Source organism: Aquila chrysaetos, assembly GCF_900496995.4.
Source record: "Aquila chrysaetos chrysaetos chromosome W unlocalized genomic scaffold, bAquChr1.4 W_unloc_2, whole genome shotgun sequence".
Classification (NCBI taxonomy): Eukaryota; Metazoa; Chordata; class Aves; order Accipitriformes; family Accipitridae; genus Aquila; species Aquila chrysaetos.
Genome location: NW_024470322.1, coordinates 150,884 through 176,474, shown reverse-complemented (window position 1 = coordinate 176,474; position 25,591 = coordinate 150,884). Strand labels below are relative to the sequence as shown.

General features: G+C 43.9%; 1 protein-coding gene across 1 annotated transcript; it reads right to left on the bottom strand.

The window, feature by feature from the left end:
• Positions 1-1,035: 1,035 nt before the first annotated feature.
• On the bottom strand, positions 1,036-25,591 carry LOC121232409 (macrophage immunometabolism regulator-like). Its single transcript, XM_041121444.1, has 2 exons — positions 24,578-25,591; positions 1,036-4,050 (listed from the first exon to the last, which is right to left on the bottom strand). The coding sequence occupies exons 1-2, from the start codon at positions 24,605-24,607 to the stop codon at positions 3,412-3,414; spliced, it is 669 nt and encodes a 222-aa protein (XP_040977378.1). The 5' UTR covers positions 24,608-25,591; the 3' UTR covers positions 1,036-3,411.

Genomic DNA, 25,591 nt, shown 5'->3' with positions numbered 1-25,591 from the left:
TTTTTAGGTATAATGTTGCTTTTACTGTGTTTAATTAATTGTGTTCATATATCTTGTAGGTCACCTTAACCAACATAACAGGTCAAGATTCTCTGTGCACTGCAACCACATCACTAAGCCCGTGAACCAATAGACACGATGGCTATGACTCGTGCGGCACGACTGGCCAGCGACCGCATGCGCCATAGGCTCTCTATGTTTCAACCGAGGCGAATTTTAGCACCTGCTGGCCACGTGTGCTGAAATCTGTTCCTCTGCAAATGTACAAATACCGGGATTTTCCGAAGAGCATCGGGCTGGTGTACGGCAAGGCCATCGTTGCCTCTGTGGGGACGCCCACATAAAGCTGGCACCTACTGATTGCTGGGCTGAGTTCGCGGATGGTGGTGACTAAATCTGTTAATGCTCTTCTAATAGAAAAAGGGAGGGGGAATTGTTGTGGGAACATATTTAGCTAACAGTCACAAGAGCATTCCAGACGCCTTTAGAAGGCCTTGAACAGAATAAACAAGAAGACAAAAATAAGAAAGATACCAATTAGAAAAACACAGGTGCACATTCCACGATAAAGAGAACTTGGCACAAACAACCTCAATTCAGCAGTTTATCTTGACCAATTAGACTGAGATAAGTCTCGTATGTTTTAGTTAGTATAACCAATTATATTTTATGTTTATGCGCGTGTACAGTGTTGATACAACCAATCATTAAGTGCAACTGGACGCGTGGACAGTGCATGAATAATGTGTGAATAGTGTGTGTAACCAATAGGAGCTAGTTGGACATGAGGAGGGGGAGATGTAGGGTACGGCGTTCAGAAGATCTCGCGATGTCACGGAAAGGTAGAAGGCTAGTCGTCGCCTCCCTATGACATATCAGTAATCCCACCTACCGTTGTTAGTATAAAAGGAATTAACTGCGCAATAAAAGACGGAGTTGATGCTCACACCATGTGTGTTATCTGTCTCTTCCCTGGTCCGGGCCGACCAGTGATCTAATCGCGGCACCTTGATATGTAGCAACGCTACAGTATTGAAAGGCCGCAATAATGTCCAGAGCCTGATATTTAGTAAAGATCTCAGTTTGAGAAGTCAGTATTGTTCACATTCAATTTCATTTTAGTAGTCTAAAGAACCATCTTGCCTTTAATTTTAATAGATTAATGTAAGACATAATTATAAAAAATGAGAAGATTAAAAGCTTTCTTATGTCTGAGATTTTGCTTCTTTTAGAAGTAAAAACAGGAAATCACTATATGAATTTAAGAGCTGTAATTAAGAACATTACCAATCCAACTTAAAAAAATATGGCTCTTGAATGATTATGTACTATGCAAGTGTAACTGCAAGTGTAAAACAGTTAAGCAATGTTATCAGGTGCAATCACTTTCACAAGCAAGCCACGAGACAGAAAAAGTACTAACAAATTTTTCATGTTTGAACTTGGCAAGACAGCCACCAGCCTCTCTATAGATGTAACTATACAATTACTGCACAGGACCAAAGTAACAATATGCAAAAAATGTACTAACAATTGTATGTCTGATTTCCTGAAACAACAGAAGAATCCTAACTGTCTAAATATTTCACAGAAGTATAAGATTCCTGCTTTCAAGATTTAATGATTCCTGGTCTGATGTTGTATTTTTAAATGTCCTCATTATTCTACACAGCAAAAGACTCCACAAAAATAGGTATTTATATTACTTTTTTTTATTTTTCAGCCAGAAATACATTTTCATAGGGCATTTCAATAAATAGTGGTGTTTATTCATTAGACAAAACTTCCATCTCTTTGGCATCTGACCATATTCTGTTTTTCAGACTACATAGGAAAAGTTTACTTTAGAGATCATTGTTCAATACATTAAATTTACAGAGGTGCAGTTAACTCTTTAAAATACACATCAGTTTTAAATATTCTAATAAGCCAGAAAACATTAACCAAACCAGTAAAACATAGTCTACTGGGCTCCTCTTCACTGCCTTCAGTTACAATTGTGGAGTAAGTGGCAGAATGAAAAGAACTCTTAATTCTCCACAACACATGCACTGACTAGTGCTTGCTATTCATTCTGAAGGAGAAACAAAAAAACCCTGAATTGTACCAGAAACAACTGATCAAATAAGTTATAAACAACGTGATCTTAATTTTAACTTCTAAATAAGTAAACCAAAACCAAGTTGCACACTACTTCAGTAATAGATTGCACCTAAAAATGTCTAAAAACTTTTTTAAATTTTTAAGCATAAGTTACTAACATGTTTTAAATATATCTAAGAATACAGCTGTCAAAACTGCATTTGATGTCATATTTGGACAAAAAATTCTTAAGCAACAAATTAAGCCAGTGTATTCAATCTACTCTGTTGAATAATCCAGAATCAGCTCTTCAGGGCTGATATAGAAACACTTCACTTGCACTCCATCTAAAAATCTGTCTTCCGGATCTTAATAAAAGTGTTCAGTGCTTCAAATAGACTAAATTTCCAAAGCAATGCTAGAGATATTTGACATCTTCCATTACTATACTATATAGAAATCATGAATTAAAATTAAAAACTTTATTGATATACTGATGCAGACATTCTAGTGCATTTACCGGAATCTGAAGTGAATCCTTGTTTACATGTCAAGACAACATAAAAAATAAGTCATATTAACAAAAAAAACCCAAACCCTTCACTCTCAGAAATATTTTTTAATATTCCAAATACTTATTCCAAACTAGTTTTATAAAACAGAGGAGGCAAAACAATTACTTCCATGCAGAAACTAAAAAATAATTTAATAGGTTTAAAGTAGCAAATGAACAAAGGTTTATTTTATGAGTGAATTTCTTCCTCGCCACCACTGCAAACCCAGTTTCAAAATGTTTGCATGGGATGGTTTAAAATAACAAGTGATCCAATTTAGCCAAGCTCACATTCCTTCCCATAAAGTAAAAAATCATACATACATTTTATTGTAGAATACAGTAAGAAACAAAAAGATAACTTAAGTACTTATCCAAGAGCAATTTCTAACGTCAAGTCAAAATTATCAACAACCAAGCAGACCATCAATTTTTCAGTATTAAATGACCATAAATACTAGATAACTACAAAATAAACCAAACCCAAATCCAAAAACCAAAAGCCTTTTCTTTGTTAAAAGGTGTCCAAAGAAATATCCATCAGCTGCAGTCAAATTTGCATTAGAAGCTGCTTGCTCTGGAAAGATTTTTTTCCCTCCAAGTGTTTGTAACACAATGCACTGTCAAAATTCTATTCAAATAAATTACTTTTTGATAACATTTAGCTGATAACCCCTACAATGTGGACAGTCATGTGCACAATATGACAGTGGATTTTTGCAGCAACAGAGAAATAACCAGAAACTGGTTCTAAATTCTAGATTATAGTTCATAGTTCATGTGTTATTTCTTGCAAACATATGGTCCCCTCTAAGGGTAAGGTGTTGGAGCTGGTATTGTAGCATGTCTGTGTCAGCAGGTTCCTCGTTGCTCATTTTGTCTAAATTGAGGTAGTCCAGGGATTTAGAGTGAGCCCTTTTACTTTTTAAAAGGCAAAGAGGCAGGGGACCATGAAGTGCCTTGTAAGGTTCATATGGTAAAGCCTTAGTGCATTTATCCCCTGAGCTGGGCATCCGTCTCCTCCTCCTCCCATTTACTGCTGGGATCTCATATGGCTGATAGTACCTACTTTTAGTTTTGTACAAACGGGAGGAACATGCAAGTCCTGAATCAAGCTGTTTAGAGTGCAAGTTAGGCCTGGATTCCCCTTTATTATCTTCATTTCCTGTATACTTTTGGGCTAATTTTAGCAGCTCCTCTCCAGTTGTGAAGCCAACCAGGTAGTTAGAATCCATACGAAGGATCTGATAGCCTGAAACTGTCCGTCGCATTGGTGAGCAGGGGGTACTGGAACATCGTGGTTTCTCTGCTTCTGCTTTGCCTGCAGAACTGACCTCTGCAAGAGGTACAGGGAGGGTAGATATGGTAGTTCTGGACTCTCCATTTATATCCATTTTAAGCAATGTACTATTCTCCTAGAAATAAAACAGAGATTGATCACAAATAGAGCCTTTAGCCAATAAAGGAGCTGAGAGAGGATCTCAGAAATCAGAAACCATAACCAGTACTTCTTTATTCAGTTTTGTCTTACACTCTACAGAGTGTCTCATAACAAAACTATCACTGACATCTGCCTTTTAAAATTATTTTGGCCCCCTTTTTAATAACAAATACTATAAATATACTCTTGATATTCCTAAACATGTTAAAAACAAATTCTTGAGTAGTACTGTACAAAAAACTGAAGTATCTTTCCACTCTATTTTTTAATCCTTTTAGTCTATTTGATCCCTTATAACCCTTTTCCTTTGAGGCCATCTATATCCATTAGCACATCCACAGTAACTTCTCCTGTACTCAGTTGCATATTTTTTCCATTCACAATAATATCAGTAAACATACCTTAAAAAAAAAAAAAAAGCATCTAATAGTTACTACCTCAGGCATAACCATGGACTAGACCTGACCTACTGGGTACTGCAATGTTTCCCTTTGGTGGGTTGACCTTGCCTGGCCACCAGGTGCCCACTGAACCGCTCTATCACTCCCCCTCCTCAACAAGGACGGGGGAGAAAAATATGATGAAAAAGCTCGTGGGTCAAGATAAGGACAGGGAGATCACTCAGCAATTACTGTCACAGGCAAAACAGACTTGACTTGGGGAAATTAATTTAATATATTGCAAATCAAAATCAGAGTAGGATGATGAGAAATAAGAACAAAACTAAAAACTCCTTCCTCCTACCCTTCCCTTCTTCTCAGGTTCAACTTCACTCCCGAATTATCTACCTCATCCCCCCCAAGTAGTGCAGGGGGATGGGGAATGGAAGTTGCAGTCAGTTCATAACATGTTATCTCTGCTGCTCCTTCCTCCTCACACTCTTCCCCTGCTCCAGTGTGGGGACCCTCCCACAGGAGACAGTCCTTCATGACATTCGCCAATGTGGGTCCTTCCTATGGGCTGCAGTTCTTCACGAACTGCTCCAGCATGGGTCCTTTCAATGGGGTGCAGACCTTCAGGAACAGACTTCTCCAGCATGGATCCCCCACGGGGCCACAGGTCCTGCCAGAAAACCTGCTCCTGCGTGGGCTCCTCTGCCAGGAGCCTGTTCTGTCATGGGTTCTCCATGGGCTGCAGATTTCTTTAGGGCACATCCACCTGCTCCAGCATGGGATCCTCCACGGGCTGCAGAAGGATATCTGTTCCACCATGGACCTCCATGGGCTGCAGGGGAATCTCTGCTCTGGTGGCTGGAGCACCTCCTCCCCCTCCAGCTTCACTGACCTTGGTGTCTGCTGGACTGTTTCACATTTTTCTCACTCCTCTCCCAGCTGCTGTTGTGCAGCATTTTTTACCCTTTCTTCAATATGGTATCACAGAGGCAGCACCAACGTCACTGATTGGCTCAGCTTTGGCCAGCGGTGGCTCTGTCTTGGAGCCGGCTGGAACTGGCTCTGTCCAACATGGGGGCAGCTTCTGGTGTCTTCTCACAGAAGCCACCCCTGCAGCCCTTTCTGCTACCAAAACACTGTGGGATTTTTTGTTAATGTATTTATAACAAAGTAATCAGTATACTAGTGTTCAATAAATATACGATAAGATTCTTTTGGTTTCTCATGCCCAGCCAGCAAGAAAGCTGGAGGGGCACAAGAAGTTGGGAGGGGACACAGCCAGGGCAGCTGACCCAAAGTGGCCAAAGGGATATTCCATACCATGTGATGTCATGTCTAGTATATAAACTGGGGGGGAGTGGGGCTGGGAGGGATTGCTGCTCAGGGACTAACTGGGCATTGGTCAGTGGGTAGTGAGCAATTGCATTGTGCATCACTTGTTTTGTATATTCCAATTCTTTTATTATTACTATTGTCATTTTATTAGTGTTACCATTATCATTATTAGTTTCTTCTTTTCTGTTCTATTAAACTGTTCTTATCTCAACCCACGAGTTTTACTTTTTTTTTCTGATTCTCTCCCCCATCCCACTGGGTGGGGGGGAAGTGAGTGAGTGGCTGTGTGGTGCTTAGTTGCTGGCTGGGGTTAAACTATGACAAAATCTCACTTGCAAAAAAGAATAATCTGTCCTAATGCAAAATTTAAGTCTAGTTTGTTTCTGTTCAGGGATTGTGAAGGAGCAGCTTAAGTAATGCTCCTGCCTCTACTACCCTGCTTAGTCTCAAATCAACCTGCTGCTTCACTCCCATTCTAATTAAATAGGAGTAAACAAGATTCTCATAGTTTTGCTAAACAGGATTTTATTTGCCAGTCATTGACAAAAAACTTCTATTATGGAGACATTATTACTGAAGTTTCTTTAGTCTTAAATGTCCTTTTCCAGTTCTCCTTATAATTGTGGTCTACTTAGGATTCTTCATTATGAGTTTTGTACAGCATTGCTTTTACAGATAAGTAGATACACTTCATCCACCACGTTTTAAAACATTTTGTATTAAAAAATACAGATAATGGAGCAAAAATGAAACAAAAAATGAAAACACTATATTAAACGTAACACTCATTTTTCACTGAAGAAAAAACTACATAAAAACCTCAATAATGTTGCTTGTTATATTTAACTGGCTTTCTGAAATATATTTATGGAGTCAATACAAACTTTCAAAATAGCAGAAACAAATGTTATTTCCTACTTTAGCATCGTATCTGGACAACAAGAGAAAAAATACAATAAGGTTTCAGCACACAGAGTTAAAGATACTAATGACAATTCCTTATGTAGAAATTATAGTTCCTGCACCATCAAGAATCAAGCTTACTGGAAATGTAGCACAGAAAAAAATTTGCAGTAAAAATTTGGCTACCATAGACTTTTAGCCCAGAAACAAATATTTTGCTGTTCCTGCTCTTTTAATTCCTAGCTTTTATTCTCCAGTTCAGAAATATTTCCAGTAATCTTCTAGAAGGATTCAACTTTTTTTTGTTAAAAAGCAGAAACAACAGTAGAAGTATAAATAAAATAGAGTTTTACAGCAAGGTTAGAAATCACTCTCGTTACCTAGACACATTGTGAGAGACTGAAAGAGTTAATGTCTCAAACATCGTGGTGGGGCAAGTTCTGCTTAATGACAAACTCTGCATAACAACAAACCCTGCATAGCAAGGAACCGCAGGTGAAAAGAAACCGATCAGCACAGGACATCAGTAACAGGATGGGGAGGGCATGCGGGAGGGTGCACAGCTCCATGTTCTGATACTCTGAGCAGGGCAGCTCACCATGTATGGCCAAAGATCAAACAATGGTCATGTCTGCAGGGAAGGAGAAGTTACTCCCCAAATGACCCCCAAGCCCAACACAAACTGAAGCCCCATGTGTGCATGCCCTCCGGGACTGGACCTCTAGACTGGCTGGACCAACGCTGGACCCAGGACTGGTGAAATCTTTCTCTTTCCTCTTTTCTTTCTCTCTCTCCTCCTCTCTTTCTCTTTTTCCATAACCCCCACACCTCATCCCTTTAGATATAAACCATTGACCAAGTCTGGGACTAGGAGTGGATCTAGCCACCCCTAGGCTGTTCTCTGAGGAGTCTAGAAAGCAAGGGGGTCCGCTCTGAACCTCGTGACTCAATGGGAGGGCACTCCTTATTGTCTTACATATGGTTACCACGGTTCACTGACATAGTTTCATGCCCATTCTCATTGTCAGAAACCCCACCACCTACTGTTAACGCCTTCCATGTTCAGTTTGCTTCTGCTGTAAATAAAACATTTAACCGATCATTTGGTGGTGTTTCACATTAATTTAGCCTGAGGGAATTCCGAATTCACCACGACCCCTCCCTGGTCTGTCCAGCCCGGGTCATGAAACCACCAAAGCTGCTCTATCACTCCCCCACTCAGCTGGACAAGGGAGAGAAAATATAACGAAAGGCTCATGAGTTGAGATAAGGACAGGGAGAGATCATTCACTAATTACCATCACAGGCAAAACAGACTCAACTTGGGGAAAATTAACTTAATTTATTACCAATCGACCAGAGTAGGGTAATGAGAAATAAAACCAAATCTTAAAACACCTTCCCCACACCCCTCCCTTCTTCCTGGGCACAACTTCACTCCTGAATTCTCTACCTCCCGCCCCAGTGGCGCAGGGGGACGGGGAATGGGGGTTACAGTCAGTTCATCACACATTGTCTCTGCAGCTCCTTCCTCCTCAAGGGGAGGACTCCTCACTCTTCCCCTGCTCCAGCATGGGGTCCCTATGGAATGATTGCTGGAAGTGACTTATCGATATGTTTCCCCCCACCACTCTTAAGCCGTTCGTGAAGAACTGCAGCCTGTGGGATGGATCCACGTTGTAGAAGGTCATGAAGAACTGCCTCCCGTGGGAGGGACACCATGCTGGAGCAGGGGAAGAGTGTGAGGAGGAAGGAGTGGCAGAGAGGAAGTGTCAGTCCATAGACTGACCACAAGCCCCATTTCCTGCCTCCCTGTGCCCCTCAGTGGGAGGAAGTAGAAAAGTTGGGAGTGAACTTGAGCCCGGGAAGAAGGAAGGGGTGGGGGGAAGGTGGATTTTTTTAGATTTCTTCTGTCCTGCTCTGTTTAATTGGCAATAAATTAATTTTCCCCAAGTCGAGTTTGTTTTGCCTGTGATAGTAATTGGTAAGTAATCTCCCTGTCCTTATCTCGACCCATGAGCTTTTTCATCTTATTTTCTCACCCTGTCTTGCTGAGGAAAGGGAGTGAGAGAGCAGCTTGGTGGGTACCTGGCAGCCAGCCAAGGTTAACCCACCACACCCCCTTTTTCTTTTAAAGCGCTGGTGCAGGCTTTTCCTCTGGGGTCGTGATACAACTGTCCTTCTTTTAAGGCTTTTTCTTTCAATATAAGTGTCCTAGTTTCAGCTGGGATAGAGTTAACTGTCTTCCTAGTAGCTGGTACCGTGCTATGTTTTGAGTTCAGTATGTGAAGAATGTTGATAACACTGATGTTTTCAGTTGCTGCTAGTAGTGTTTAGACTAATGTCAAGGATTTTTCAGCTTCTCATGCCCAGCCAGCGAGAAAGCTGGAGGGGCACAAGAAGTTGGCACAGGACACAGCCAGGGCACCTGACCCAAACTGGCCAACAGGGTGTTCCATACCATGTGACGTCCCATCTAGTATAGGAACTGGGAAGTGGGGGTGGGGAATCGCCGCTCAGGGGACTAGCTGGGTGTCAGGGGACTAGCTGGGTGTCGATCGGCGGGTGGTGAGCAATTGCACTGCGCATCATTTGTACATTCCAATCCTTTCATTATTGCTGTTGTCATTTTATTAGTGTTATCATTATCATTATTAGTTTCTTCTTTTCTGTTCTATTAAACTGTTCTTATCTCAACCCGTGGGTTTTGCTTCTTTTTCCCGATTTTCTCCCCCATCCCACTGGGTGGGGGGGGAGTGAGTGAGCAGCTGCGTGGTGCTTAGTTGCTGGCTGGGGTTAAACCACGACAATAAGCAAGTCCTGAGCCTTCTTGATTTGCCTGTGTTTTCAACTTATCCGTGACAACCTTGGAAACATTACTAAACACATTTTTTTGCAATATCTTGAGCAGCACTTTTAATGTGTGGCTTAACAATTTCCAAGCCCCTTTTCACAAGCAGAATGGCTTTTCTAAACAGGCTACAGAATATACCTCCAGCACCCACATCATACATCACACCGATGCTTTGAAAAACAGGGAGACTATTGCCAGCCTGGGCTCCATAGTAATTACCGTACAAGGATGGATCCCTGTAATTTTTTACCACTACCATTTTGGTGTGGTTTCTTAAAATATCACAGGCTTCCAGGTCTGAAGATGTAGCTTCATAATCACCTTCCCAAAGCAAAATGAGACATGTTTGCTCTGGTCAGTCTTTATTACAATGCTGATCATGTCGATGTGGTGGCAGCTTACTGGCACATAGTGTGGCTTATCATATGTCACTGTGACAATCTCGTTATTATCATCAGTCAGTACACAGCACAATAATGGAACCGCAAAGTCTCCAAATCCATGTAGGGACTGAGCAAGTCAAACCCTCTGGTGATGTCTGCCTGTGGTGGGTTAACCTTGGCTAAGGGCCAAACTCCCACCCAGCTGTCCTCAACAGGACAGGGGGAGGAAATACGATGAAAAATCTTGTGGGTCAAGATAAAAACAGGGAGATCACTTACTAGTTACTGTCACGGGCAAAACAGACTCGATTTGGGGAAAATTAATTTAATTTACTGTCAATTAAAATAGAACTGCATAGTGAGAAACAAAGCTCCCCCAAAATAAAACACCTTCCTCCCCACCACCCCTCTTTCCCAGGCTCAACTTCACCCTTTCATTCCTGATTCCTCTACCCCTCCCCCCAAGTGGCACAGGGGAGATTGGGGGGGTTACAGTCAATACATAGTAGTTCCTCTCTGCTGCTCCTTCCTCACACTTTTCCCCCTGCTCCAGCGTGGGTCCTTCCATGGCCTACAGTCTCATCAGGAATGACCTGCTCCAGCATGGGCTCTCCATGGGCCACAATTCTTTCAGGAAACATCCAACTGCTCTGACGTGGTGTAGTGCGAGAAGCAGATGCGAATCCCTCAGGGACGAGGAACAACACTCAGCAAGTAGAAATTTTGGCTTTATTGAAAGTGTAGCATTTCTGCAGTGGGAGCCCTAGGTGCTGACGCTAATAGAAAAAGGGGAAAACCCAATACAGCAGAGCTCCGCTCGTGGTGAGGCTCAAGGGAAAGCACTGCAGGGACAGATAATAAATATAAGCTGATATTAAACATACATGTGCAATGTCTTGTTTCTTTCATTAATGAACTTGCTGATGTAGCACATATCCTGTTGTCTGAGTTCTAGGATCTGCATCTGGCCACCTCACTGGTGCCCCATGCAAGGGTGCGGGTTGTTCCATGAAGATAAGATGTACTTGGACTCTTCATGTTTGGCTGAAGGAGGTGAACTATTCTGGGTTACCGTGACAAAGTCTTCTCACGCCCTACATGTGGGGTCCTCCATGGGCTGCAATGGGGATATCTGCTCCAGCATGGTGTCTTCCATAGGCTGCAGGGGAAATAACTGCTCCAGTGCCTGGAACACCTCCTCTCCCTACTTCTGTGACCCTGGTGCTCACACTGCTGTTTCTCCATCTTCCCGCCTGCTCCCCCACCCCCCGCCTGTCCAGCATTCTTACCTTTTTTTCCTTATGTTTTCAAAGAAGCGCCACCAACTTCACTGGCTGGCTCAGCTTTGGCCTGTGGTGGGTCTGTTTTGGAGCTGGCTGAAACCGGCTGTGTCTGGCACAAGAAAGCCCCTGATCTCTCCTCACAGAGGCCACCCCTGCAGGCTCCCCCACCACCAAAACCTTGCTACGTACACCCAATACACGGCCACAAAGAGAACTTTCTTAGCAGCAACACCTGGAAAAAACCCCAAAATATGTGCCGGATCCCCAGTTGTAGAAAAAGCATAAGGCTTTTCATCCCTTTTGAGCTTTGTTTTCCTTATGACAAGGTCATAGACCAGGCCCACTGCTGGGGAGTTGATGGCTGAAGCTTTACTGTGTGGGTTAATAAGAGGGTTCATACATTGGCTGATTGCAATGGACACCAGAACAGTGCAAGGAGCACCAGCAGTGGCAACAGCGAGCAGTGGCAACAGCAAGCAGTGGCAACAGCGAGCAGTGGCAGGACACACGAGGGATACACGTGGACAAGTAGAGGCTTGTCTGAACAGGGGCCTTACCCCAGACCTGCTGATTGGATGAGACAGCAAGGGGCGGAGCCTGCACCCAGCAGCTCAGGAGATTTAAGCAGGCAAAAACAAGCTGCCCAGCTGATTGCAACAGATGAGCATATATATTTCCCAGTGGGCAGGTATGTGGTAGTGGGCAGGTTGTGTGTAGCAGTGTGGTGACCACCTGGCAAAAAGCAGTGTCCTCTGCTTCTCCTGAGCTTCTAGCACCTGGTACAATCAATGCAGCCACACAGACAGAGCTCCTGTTCAAGCATGTGACCACTCAGGTTTCTGGCTGTAGGATGTGCGAAGGGATATTCCTAGAGATGGAAAGTGATTGCAAGCAAGCCTGTGGGAGGTGTGACCAGATTGATGAACTGCTCTGCTTGGTGGCTGAGCTGCAGGAGGAGGTGGGCAGACTGAGGAGTATTCAAGAGTCAGAGAGGGAGATTGATCAATGGAGCCATACTCTGCCATCTATGATGCACAGAAGCCAACTCAGCGTGGCCACTATGGAGGCAGGTCCAGGATCTGCTTTGTGCCAGGAGGAAGGCAACGTCACAAGGGATAAGGAGGGGTGGAAGAAGGTTATAGCACGGAGCAGTAAGAGATAACCCTCCTTACCCTCTAAGATACCCTTACAGAACAAGTACGAGGCCCTGGGTATGGTAGATGAAGCACATAATGAGAAAGAGGAGGAACCTGCACAAGCAGTCTTGCCAAGACCAGAGAGACCGACCCCTCACAACAAAACCTGCATTAAGACCAGCACCGAGAAAAAACAATGACGAGTTATGATCATTGGTGACTCCCTCCTGTGCAAATGGAAGCACCCGTTTGCAGACCGGACCCTCTTTTCAGGGGAAGTTTGCTGCCTCCCTGGGGCCTGAATTAGGGATGTCACCACAAGACTGAAGAGCCTAGTTCAACCTTCAGACTACTACCCATTCCTGCTCTTTCGCTTGGGTACTAATGATGTCGCAACAAAAAGTCTGAGGTCGATCAAAAGAGACTTCAGGGCCCTGGGAAGAATGCTAAAAAATTCAGGAGCACAGGTAGTGTTTTCCTCAATCCTCCCAGTAATGGTGGGAGAATTTGGAAGAAACGGGCAAGCCCAGGATATCAATACCTGGCTCCAGGACTGGTGCCTGCGCCAAAACTTTGGGTTTTTAAACCATGGAAGAGCCTTCGAGAGACAAAGTATGCTGGGGTCTGATGGGATCTACCTGTCCCAATGGGAGAAAATGTGTCTTTGGGTGTAAGCTGGCAGGGCTGATCGAGAGAGCTTTAAACTAGAATCGATGGGGGAAGGGGATACCAACAGGATTGTAGTAGGTAAGCCAAGGATTGGCATGGCATCACCTGAGGGTGACAATGCTAGTGAAACATTTACGCTGCTCCTGGGAGCACAGAGGGTTCAGTAGCATATCTGAAATGCTTGTACAGTGTATTGGGTCTGGCTGAGATGGAGTTAATTCTCCCCATAGCAGCCCTCGTAGTGCTGTGCTCTGTATTGGTAGCTAGAAAGGTGTTGATAACACACTAGTGTTTTGGCTACTGCTGAGCAGTGCTCGCACAGCATCAAGGCTGTCTGTCCAACATTTCCCACCCCCTCACTGGCAGGCTGGGGCTGGGCAAGATCTTGGGAGGGGACATAGCCAGGACAGCTGACCCAAACTGACCAAATGGATATTCCATACCATATGACGTCAGCTCAGCTATAAAAGCTAAGCAAAGGGAGATGGAAGGGGGGACATTCATTATTTATGTTTGTCTTCCGGAGCAGCCACTACGTGTACTGAAGCCCTGCTTCCCAAGAAGTGGCCAGACATCGCCTGCTGATGGGAAGTAAGAGAATAAAATCTTTTGTTTTCTTTTGCTTTATTAAACTGTCCTTTTCTCTCCCCTGTCCAGTTGAGGAGGGGGAGTGATAGAGCAGCTTTGGTGGGCATCTGGCATCCAGCCAGGGTCAACCCACCACATACACCAATGCACGCAGTATGAGAAAGAAACAGGATGAACCAGAAGCATTGGTCAGCTCCCAGAGCTACAATATCATTGGTATTAGTGAGACTTGGTGGAATGAATGAGTCCCACGACTGGAGTGCTGGGATGGAGGGCTACAGGCTGTTCAGGAGGGATAGGCAGGACAGGCGAGGTGGAGGTGTCGCACTGTATGTAAGGGAGAGCTTTGATTATATAGCCCTTACAGTTAGGGATGATGTGGTTGAGAGCCTCTGGGTGAGGATTAGGGGGATGGATAACAAAGCAGATGTTGCAGTAGGTGTCTACTACCGATCGCCCAGCCAGGATGATAACACCAATGAGTTATTCTATAGGCAATTAGGAGAAATCTCTGGATCAGTAGCCCTTGTCCTTATGGGAGATTTCAACTTCCCAGACATCAACTGGGAATAACATACTGCTGTGACAAGCAGGTCTTGAAAATTCTTGAATTTTGTAGGACATAATTTCTTCTAACAGGTACTCAGGGAGCCAACTAGGAAAGATGCCCTCCTAGACTTGTTGCTTGTGAATAGAGAAGGACTCATGTGAGATGTGATGGTAGGTGACTGTCTTGGCCACAGTGATCATGAAATGGTTGAGTTTAAAATTTTCAGTGTAATGAGAAAAAAGGACAGCAGAGTTGCTGCCCTGGACTTCAGGGGAGCAAACCTTAAGCTATTCAGGGAGCTAGTTAGCAGTGTCCTCTGGGAATCTGCTTTTGAGGGCTTAGGAGTCCATGAGTGCTGGTCAGTCTTTAAGAACCACCTTTTAGAAGCACAGGAGCAGGCAATCCTTTGTGTTGAAAGTCAAGCAAGCGGAGCAGAAGACCAGCTTGGCTAAACAGGGAACTCCTCATGGAGCTCAAGAGGAAAAAGAAATGGTATGATCTCTGCAAGCAAGGTCAGGCTTCACAGGAAGATTAGAGAGCTGTGATTTGTATATGCAGGGAAAAGACACAAAAGGCCAAAGCTCAACTAGAGTTGAAAGTGGCCAGTGTTTTGTCAGATAACAAGAAGGGCTTTTTTAAAGTATGTTAATAGCAAGAGGAAGTCTAAAGAAAACATTGGACCAATACTTGTTGAAGAGTCACCTGACTAATAGGGTTGAAGAAAAAGCAGAGGTGTTCAATGCATTTTTTTCCCTCAGTCTAATAATACTGATAGACCTTGGGCTGCCCAGTCCTCTGAGTTGGAGGACCACGAGTGTGGGAACAGTAACTTTCCATTTGTGGACACTGAAATTGTAAGGAACCAGCTGTATCAGCTGAATGTTCACAAGTCCATGGGGCTTGATGGGATTCATCCCAGAGTACTGAAGGAGCTAGCAGATGTTACGGCAGGACCCCTCTCGACCATCTACCAAAGGTCTTGGGAGTCTGGGGAGGTCCCTCCTGACTGGAAGCTAGCCAACATTATTTCAATTTACAAGAAGGGCGTGAAGAACTACAGACCTGTTAGTCTAACCTCAATACCTGGAAAAATTATGGAGAAGATTATACTGGGTACTACTGAAAGGCATTTAAAGAATAATGCAATCCTTAGGCACAGTCAACACAGGTTCACAAAGGGAAAGTCTTGTTTAACTAATTTGATATCCTTCTATGATAAGGTCACCTGCCTAGTGGATGAAGGGAAGGCGGTGGATGTAGTTTTTCTGGATTTTAGTGAGGCTTTTGATAGTGTCCCTCACAGCATCCTTCTGGGCAAGGTGTCCAACTGTGGGATGAGTGGGTTCACAGTATGCTGGGTGAAGGACTGGCTGAAGGGCAGGGCTCAAAGGCTTGTAGAGAATGGGGCTACATCTGGCTGGTGACCAGTCACCAGTGGTGTTCTTTAGGGTTCAATTCTAGAGCCAGTTCTGTTCAATATTTTTATCAGTAATCTGGATGCAGGAGTTGAATGCACCATTAGCAAGTTTGCTGATGATACCAAACTGGGAAGTACTGTTGACTCTCTCAAGGACAAGAGGCCTTGCAGAGGGATCTAGATAGATTGGAGCATTGGGCAATCATCAATGGGATGAAACTTAACAAGTCCAAATGCCAGATTCTGCACCTGGGATGGAGTAATACCAGGCACAAGTATAGACTGGGTGAAGAGCGGCTGGAGAGCAGCCCTGCAGAAAGGGATCTGGGGGTGCTGGTTGACAATAGACTCAATATGAGTCAGCAGTGTGCCCTGGCAGCCAAGAGGGCAAACTGCATCCTGGGGTGCATCAAACACAGTATAACCAGCCAGTCAAAAGAGGTGATTATCCCGCTGTATTCAGTGTTGGTACGGCCTCACCTTGAATACTGTGTTCAGTTCTGGGCCCCACAATTTAAGAAGGATGTGAAGGTCCTTGAATGCGTCCAGAGGAGGGCAACGAACCTGCTGAAAGGGCTGGAAGGCATGTCCTATGAGGAGCGGCTAAGGACTCTGGGTTTGTCTAGTTTGGAGAAAAGGAGGCTGAGGGGCGACCTCATTGCTCTCTACAGCTTCCTGAGGAGGGGAAGTGGAGAGGGAGATGCTGGTCTCTTCTCCCTGGTATCCAGTGACAGGACTTGTAGGAATGGTTCAAAGTTGCATCAGGGGAGGTTTAGACTGGACATTAGGAAGCATTTCTTTACCGAGAGGGTGGTCAAACACTGGAACAGGCTTCCTAGAGAGGTGGTTGATGCCCCAAGCCTGTCAGTGTTTAAGAGGTATTGGGACAATGCCCTTAACATGCTTTAACTTTTGGTCAGCCCTGAGGAGGTCAGGCAGTTAGACTAGACGATCATTGTAGATCCCTTCCAACTGAAATAGTCTATTCTATTCTATTCCATCAACATGGAGAGGGATGGATAATAACTTTTCTGCAAAGTATACTGCCACGTCTTACCCTGCAGTGCTATTTCAAAGATGGCATCTTAATTGATATTATTCCAGCTATGCAGGTACTCTGTTTCCACCAGCCCCACCTCCCACTTCCCCGAGAGCTCCAGGGGCCTCTCCAGCTGCACAATGAAGTTTGAGCTGGTGTTTTGCAGGAAGATCATAGCACTGGCATTGCAGGGTAGGGTAATATAGAACCCCCCATTCACCATCCTTTTTCCCCCCACTCCAACCCAAGTTACTAGGTGTCCTGGACTTGGGAGGCTTCTATCCAACTGAAATTTCTGGGGTCAGCCATGCCACTTCATCATCAACTGTTTCTTTCTTCCTTTCCCTTTGGCAGCAATGATCTTCTCAATTTTGTAGATTCTGTCCTCATCAGGATTCACTTTTTTGAAGTTTTTCAGGGTGAAATGCCCCCTTGATTGCTTTGTGATCATAGTCTATTAAGCGGTACACACATATCTGTCCCTTTCTCACAATTTCAGCTACTACAAAAGTTTCATCTATGAACATCTGCTCATAACCCTTCTCAAATCTCTCTTTTGTTCTAGACACTCTGAAGTGGTCTCCCTTTTTCAGCAGAGGAGCAGATTCTTTCATTTTAAACACCCCTCCACATACAGTTTTCCAAACCCTTGCAGATTGTAATGGGTTCATGTCCACAGGCCTGGCTCTGAGAATTCTGTGGAAGCTATGGTTATAGCTCTTTATAAACTCTGACAACACATCAATGTAGCAGAACATGTTGCACAGTGTAAAATATCTCCACGCCTTGGTTTTGAGCATCCTGTTAAACCACTCTATGACAGAGGCTTTTAATTCATCATTAGTAACAAAATGGTGAACATCACACTGCTTTAACAGCTTGTTTAAAGGCTGGTTTAAAAATTCTTTTCCCCCACTTGGTCTGTAATTTCTGAGGTTTGCATCCCCTGCTAAAAATGTTTTTTAAAGCCTCAGCTATCTCAGAACCTGTTTTGCCTTTTAGGCCAATGGCCCAGGCATGCTTGGATTAAACATCTATCACCACTAAGATGTACTTAACACCATCATTGTGTTTGGAAAACTGTTGCATAGCCACCAAGTCTGCTTGCCATTGTGCTTCCACCTCTGCCACAATCATCTTGCTTCTTTTTAAGTGCTTTCTTGCCTCTTGGTATAAGCTGCAAGTGTCCTGGTTTGCAAGCCAGGTTGACACTTGGCTTCTGTTCAGATCGGCCATTTGCCTTTTAGCAGTTTCAAAAAGGGGATTTACACCCCCAAAGCTTCCCACCTCCCCAGGAGCACAGTAAATATCTTTTAACAGAAGTGGCATTGTAGACATATCTACTGACATGCTGCTACTACACACATGTACAAAAGGAAACACTGGACAATCAATTTAACTCAAGTACAAACTTTGTTAACAAGGTATGAGGGGAGTTGGTTGCCATTCAAGACTTCTCCAGGTTTTTTCCTTCCCCCCCCCCCCCCCCCCCCTTGAACATCGCTGTCACTTCTACACCCTTTCTCCTTTCTTCAGCTGCTATAGGCCGAGACAAAACCACAAACAGATAATAGTAAAATTTGACTTCTCCTTCCTCAGTCAGCTGGAGCTGTTTGATATGTTCTATAAGGTTATCATTAACCTAAGGACAAGGAAACACATATAGCACCAGCCTGCACCCCATAATGGTCTTGCAGGTACCTGCAAGATCTCCCCAACCATGGGCAAAGGGAGCTCCCCCAACACCATTACCCACCCTCTATGTGATACTTGCCTCAAAATCTAGTTTGCGATTTGCAGGCCCATTGGCCAGTTCTTCTGGTTCACATGGTCTTTTTAATGAATCCCTTAGGGTCTTTTCCTTATTGTCCCCATGCATGTCTTCTTCTAAAGTTCACATTTTGTTCTGGCTATCCATTTTCATGAACAGCGTTGCCTGTGTCTTGCAGGACCACACAAAGCCCAAAGTTTGCTCCAGTAACACTGCATGGTCATCCTGCTGGGCTGGGCCCAGATGCAGAGGCCTCTCAATCCAACTCAAATGATTGGTCTCTTCTTTGCACATGACAGGGTTCTCCCAGGGGGGTCCCTTGATGGGCCTCCTAGGAGGGGTTTGTAGCCCTTGGGCACATCCAGACTTGTCCATGCCCCCTCCACCCTCATGAAGTCCCCACCCCAGACATGTTAGGGCTTGATCTGTAGCCTTTTAAAGTGGGGGACTCCAAACCTGCCTTGTACTTTTGTTTAATTACTTTCTATTCACATTTAAACTTTAATTACTCATGTCATTAGCTCTTATTAAAGAATGTTTTAGTCATTTTATACCTATGCTTTTACAGATATATAATTTCTATATCTTTATAATCATGTAAATAGATACATATAAGTATATTAAAAATAGTGCATCTATATATAAACATCTATTTTAAAATATACAGAAATATATAAGGAATGTGCAAATATGTTTATATTCCATCTATTGTATATATTTTTACATACAGCCAATCAGAGGGAGATCTGAGAATATGTGGGTATGACATTGTCAAAAATAGCCATCACCCAGTCACAAAGCAGTGTGAAAACACATGGGGAATGACCTTGTCAAAAATAGGGGCTTCTTTTTCTGTCATGCTTCTGGGTACACTGGTAGGGGCAGCTAGCTCTACTAGCCAATCACAAGGCTGTCTGAGAACACATGGGTATGACAGTGTCAGGAAATGGCCATCAGCAAATCACAGAGCAGTATGAAAAACACATGGGTTATGATGTTTAACAAAATGGCAGTCCCCTGCATATTGAGGGGAAGGGTTTTCCTGGCCTGATGTATTTCTGGATAAACTGGTAGGGGTGGCTGGTCCGGCAAGCCAATCGCAACAGATGACATGACCAGAAGAGGGGAGTGACTTTTGGTGGGCCAGAACCATCATATATGAAAACTTTCCCCCATATACTACATTACTAAGTTGATGCTCCTAACCAACATCAAGATAGCCACTTGCTATTACTCATCACTAAACTAGGACACATGTAAAAAGTTGATACATAGTGTAAAAGCAAAACATTTTGTTTCTCTAGTTAGTAACAATTCAAAAAAGTAAGTTAAAAAGAGTTTTTCATTATTATTGCATTTTATTTTTTCACATCCTTTACTTTCATCTTCTCATCAACTGAAAATTAAGTTTAACTTTCAAAGTCATCTCTCCAGTTTCAAGATAGTTGACTGTCCTGGTTTTGGCTGGGATAGAGTTAATTTTCTTTCTAGTAGCTGGTAAAGTGGTATGTCTTGGATTCAGTATGAGAAGAATGTTGATAACACACTGATGTTTTCAGTTGTTGCTAAAGTAATGTTTAGTCTAAAGTCAAGCATTTTTCAGCTTCTCACACCCAGCCAACAAGAAGGCTGGAGGGGCACAAGAAGTTGGGAGGGGACACAGCCAGGGCAGCTGACCCAAAGCGGCCAACGGGGTACTCCATACTACATGATGTCATGCCTGGTATATAAACTGGGGGGAGTTGGCCTGGGGGGGATGGCTGCTTGGGAACTAACTGGGCATCAGTCGGCAAGTGGTGAGCAATTGCATTGTGCATCACTTGTTTTGTATATTCAAATTCTTTTATTATTGTCATTTTATTATTGTTATTGTTGTCATTGTTAGTTTCTTCCTTTCTGTTCTATTAAACTGTTCTTATCTCAAACCACAAGTTTTACCTTTTTCCTTCCGATTCTCTCCCCCATCCCACTGGGTAAGGGGGAGCGAGTGAGCAGCTGCATGGTGCTTAGTTGCTGGCTGGGGTTAAACCACAACATTGACCTGGAAAAAATATAAATCTGACTTGTCAGAAAATATTCAATTAACTTTATTAAGTAAAGAGAGAAGGAGAACATTAGAGTTTTAATGTATTATAGTTTTCATTGAATAAATACTACTTTTTTTCTTTAAAAACTAAATGCTAATAGCAAGAAAGGTCTTCACTGCTTTTATGTTGTACAAGAAACATGTTCGGTAGTAAGTTATGTTGTCATGCCTGAAAATACAGATCTGCATTGATTATTTTGAAACTATCAACCTAAACAAAAACTATATTACACTCATCCTTTTTCTAGGGACAGCTATTCAGACAGACGCTATTTTTAAATAAGACCTACTCTTGAAGTTATTAGGAAAAAAAATATCATGTTTAATCAACACAGTTTACTTTGGGGGTTTTTTTTGGGGAGGGTTTTTTTTTGTGTGTGTGTGTGTCCCAAATGAAGCACTTGAAATAACTAGTTCTTTGTCTTAATGTGACTGTGGTGGGTTAACCTTGGCTAGACGCCAGGTACCCACCAAGCTGCTCTATCACTCCCCCTCCTCAACTGGACAGGGGAGAGAAAATATAACAAAAGGCTCATGGGTCAAAATAAGGGAGATTACTCAGCAAGTACCATCATGGGCAAAACAGACTCGACTTGGGGAAATTAATTTAATTTATTGCCAAACATCAGAGTAGGATAATGAGAAATAAAAACAAATCTTAAAACCCCATCCCCCCACCCCTCCCTTCTTCCCGGGCTCAACTTCACTCCCAGCTTCTCTACTTCCTCCCCCTGAGCGGCACAGGGGGATGGGGAATGGGGGTTGCAGTTCAGTTCATCACACGTTGTCTTTGCCGCTCCTTTCTCCTCACACTCTTCCCCTGCTCCAGCAGGGGGTCCCACCCACAGGAGACAGTCCCCCACGAACTGCTTCAGCACGGGTCCTTTCCACAGGCTGCAGTCCTTCACTAACTGCTCCAGCATGGGTCCTTTCCACAGCGTCACAAGTCCTGCCAGCAAACCTGCTCCAGTGTGGGCTTCTCTCCATGGGGTCACAGGTCCTGCCAGGAGCCTGCTCCAGCACATGCTCTCCATTGGGTCACATCCTCCTGCTCCGGCGTGGGGTCCTCCACAGGCTACAGGGTAGATATCTGCTCCACTGTGGACCTCCATGGGCTGCAGGGGGACAACCTGCATCACTATGCTCTTCACCACAGGCTGAAGGGGAATCTCTGCTCTGGCACCTGGAACACCTCTTCCTCCTCCTTCTTCAGTGACCTTAGTGCCTGCAGAGTTCTTGCTCTCATATTCTCACTCCTCTCTTCCGGCTGCTGTTGCGCAGCAGTTTTCCCCCTTCTTAAATATGTTATCACAGAGGCGCTACCGCCATCGCTGATTGGCTCAGCTTTGGCCAGCAGCAGCTCTGTCTTGGAGCCAGCTGGCATTGGCTCTATCAGACATGGGGGAATCTTCTAGCATCTTCTCACAGAAGCCACCCCTGTAGCCCCCCCCACTACCAAAACCTTGCCACGCAAACCCAGTGATATAATCTGCAGCAGGTACTGTTTCTTGGAAAGGTGTGTCTCATTTCACTTACACCATCCACACATCAGAAGGTCATTTCTTCAAGCTTACTAAAACTATGTGACCTTTCAAGTTTTACTCTCTGCCGCCTTCTCAAATGTCCCTCCCCATACTTAAATGCTACCTAAAAAATTAGTGTTTATTTACATGCAATGCCACTACGGGACAAACATTAATAGAAGTCCAACAGCTCAGTCAAATATAATAAATATGATTTACACTTATAAGTAGTGCCAAGAGAAAACAGAGTCAGAGTCATTTGGGTTGGAAGGGACCTTCAAAGATCATCTAGTCCAACCCCCCTGCAGGGGCAGGAACAGCTTTCACTAGATCAGGTTGCTCAAAGCCCAATCCAATCTGACCTTGAATGCTTCCAATGACTGGCCAAACATTGACCAGAGATACTCAATTCATCTGACTTTACCATAATATATTGCATTTGCATCTGATTATGCAAGCCTGGTGGCAAGACAGGCAGGATATGGCTGGTCAAAGATGAAGAGATTATAAAGAAAGCCATGCTACAATGCCAGTACAGTCATACAAGAATTAAATTTCAGTGATCACACAGCCATTGTCCACTTCCCTCAATTTCAGAGTCATTGCAAGTACCACCTCTTCCTCCATCCTCATAACCACTCTCAAAAACAACAAAACCAAGAAAAACCCAAAACACCAACATGCCACATAAGACAGAATATGTTTCAAAATACACCAACAGCAGCAACATTAAGTTGCATGGTGGGAAGAGAAGCTTTCAATAAGGGAAACAAGGGAAAGGGAGGAGGGAAAAAAAAAAAAAAATCAGTGCTGCACATCTCTACCCCTTGTGCCTCTTTATGGGAATGTTCCAAGGAATTCTACTTTAATCAGAGCAATGTCAGAAGGCAGCCAACTGCTGGTAGAAGCAGCAAATCATTCTCCCCTCACAGACCTTCTCCATCATTCCTACCAAGATCTGCTTAACTGTAGTCTTCTGACATTAATTCATTTCTGCATGCAGGTTTTGAAGCATGTATGTACAGTGATGTACAACACCACCCTAGACAGACACTGTAACAAGCCAAGACACATTCACAGAAAACATCTACTAATATATATTATTTGCTATTTTCTGTGCAATAGATACACATGCACTTTCACTTATGTCAGCTAAAACCATACATAAAATTGCATATAAATAATAACTAGAGAAGAAAAATTAAGTCCTGAGACCATTTTCCCACATAGCTGTAGGACACTTGAAACACCAGTACTTTAACTGTTCAGAGACACCCCCTCCCCAATATCTTAATAGGCAAAACAAACCTGCCAATAAACCAAAACCACTTAGCAAGCTTCATATTCTGTAAAGTAACATTTTAATGTACATTATAGTGCACAAATGCAATCTGTGACTATCATGGATGATATAACTGACATTTAAAAGGAGCTTTGACCCTCCATTTACCTTTCACTAAAAAAAAAAAACAACAAAACCAAACAAAACCAAAAACCAAAACCACCACCAAAACAAACAAACAAAAAAACCAACACCCACAAGAAAACCCAAACCAAAAAACTACCACCTTTTACTACAGTGCAATATAAAGTTACCCATAGAAAGGTGGGCACTAGTACACCTTGTTACTATTAGACTGAATAGTAAGGTTATAGTCAGGTTTAGCACTTGTATAAGAGTATTAAGAATAGTATAATTGGGACTGCTGTTGGTTGTAAGCTGCAACTTAAAAGAATTAAGCAGTTATGAACAGATACAGGTGCTAACATATGTTAATTGTGGCTTTCCCACCAGTTTAGACTGCTAACAATAGCTAGTGAAAAAATACACTTGATGAATCTAACTACAAGCTTAAGGATTTACATTAAAATTCCTAAGGTTTCCGCACAAAGATATCAGAATTAATACCTTCATTTTTCCTCCTAGATTTGCCAGAACAGCTTCACTGCTCTGCTCTTCACTGCCTAATTCTTATTTCTATTATATTTTAAAGCATTTATAGGAGGAGAAGAAAAACACACCCCATCCCCACCGCTGCCGCACGCGGAAGCGTAACGCCTAAGCAGTGCGCCAACTCCCTGGGCTGAGCACCCTGACGCGACAGGAAACCGCAGTTAACGCCGCGCCCGCGACCCAGCCAGTACACGCGCACCCGCCTGCCCGCGGCCCGACAGCCAGGAAGCACACACGCACACACTCCGAGACGCACATATGGGTGATTTAATCGCACCGCCCCGGCGGGCCCCACGGGGGACGCAGCCCTCACACAACCTTCGCGAACAATGCTGAGCGTCCCGCTGCCGCCACTCCGCAACGCCACCCACTGGCGCTTCGCAGCACCCGCCCGCCACCCTTCGGTCCCACCGCACGGTACCTTTCCCGCCAGCCCCTCACCGGTCCCCGCAGCGCCTTGGTCAGCCGCACGGTGCGCTAAAGTCTGCCCGGCTTCCCACGGCCCCTCCCCAGGTACCACCCGTCGCCCGCACCCCAGCAGGCACAGGCAGGGCCCGCCGCGGAGCTCGAAATGCAACCCCAGCAGCTCAGCGAAACGACACCACCCCCACCTCTTACCTGCAGTCCAGGGCGGCGGAACTCCGACATGCAGCAAGAAGAGAAAACAAAAGCTCAGAGTACGGTACCGTCCACTACACTCGCTAGGGCTAAGGGTGAAAATAAACCCCCCTCCCCTGCGCTCGCGGCCCGTGTGGTAATGGATGCTTCCAGCCAATCACAACAAACCATGTGACCGAAAGAGGGGCGTGACATCCGGAGCAAATGTTACAACTGGCTGTCTGCAGGGGCAGGTATTTCATCAGAAGTTGGGGGTGGGGTATTTGTTACATCTTGGCTAAAAGTTGTCCCTGTACTACTCACATATATTATGAATACTTGGAAATTCCATTTTCTTTTGCTGTCACCAAAACATGCTGTTGGAATCATGTACTTATAGAGCAAAGGGTTTGGGAAATAATGATTTCCAATGTGCAATAAAAAAAGTAAAATATTTAGTTGAAAGGGAAAAGTCAGGTTAAAACTGAGCTATGTAAGAGTATCTACAAAGGTGCCACATTGCACTATCTAGAGCAGGGGCAGCTAGCCTATAGACCTTGACCTGTATGCGGCTTAAAGGCTCTTCCAGTGTGAGCTGGTGATCCTGCTATATGCACTGCCAGCCCCAGATTACAAACACAGTGGTGGGGAGTTGTCTCCCACCAACTTGTGCCGAGAGTCACCCTCTCAATTTTCTACATGGTTGTTCTTAACCATATGACAATTTTGTATTCAGCTGAAAGGGCTTAAAAACATGTCACTTCACTATGCTCTTGAAGGTCCCCTAGAATAGTCACAGACGCAGACAGATACCATGTTTGTAGAGATGGAAAAGGGGGAAAAAAGTCACAGCAAGATTAAAACTAGAGCTAAAGCTCATGAAAGGTACCAATGAATTGTAGACATTCTTCACAAACTCCTGCTATTCCTTGAGATGGATACCAAACTATTCTAAGACACAAAAAAGCAATAGAGAAAATATTAAACTGTTGCATCACATGAGGTAGCATTCAGATGGACCAAGAACAAAATTTA

Excerpts from the sequence above, each read along its gene's own strand:
- LOC121232409 (XM_041121444.1), bottom strand. The coding sequence starts at position 24,607 with ATGTCGGAGTTCCGCCGCCCTGGACTGCAG. Across the intron at positions 4,051-24,577 it reads TCCGCCGCCCTGGACTGCAG|GAGAATAGTACATTGCTTAA; the intron begins GTAAGAGGTGGG and ends TTTTATTTCTAG.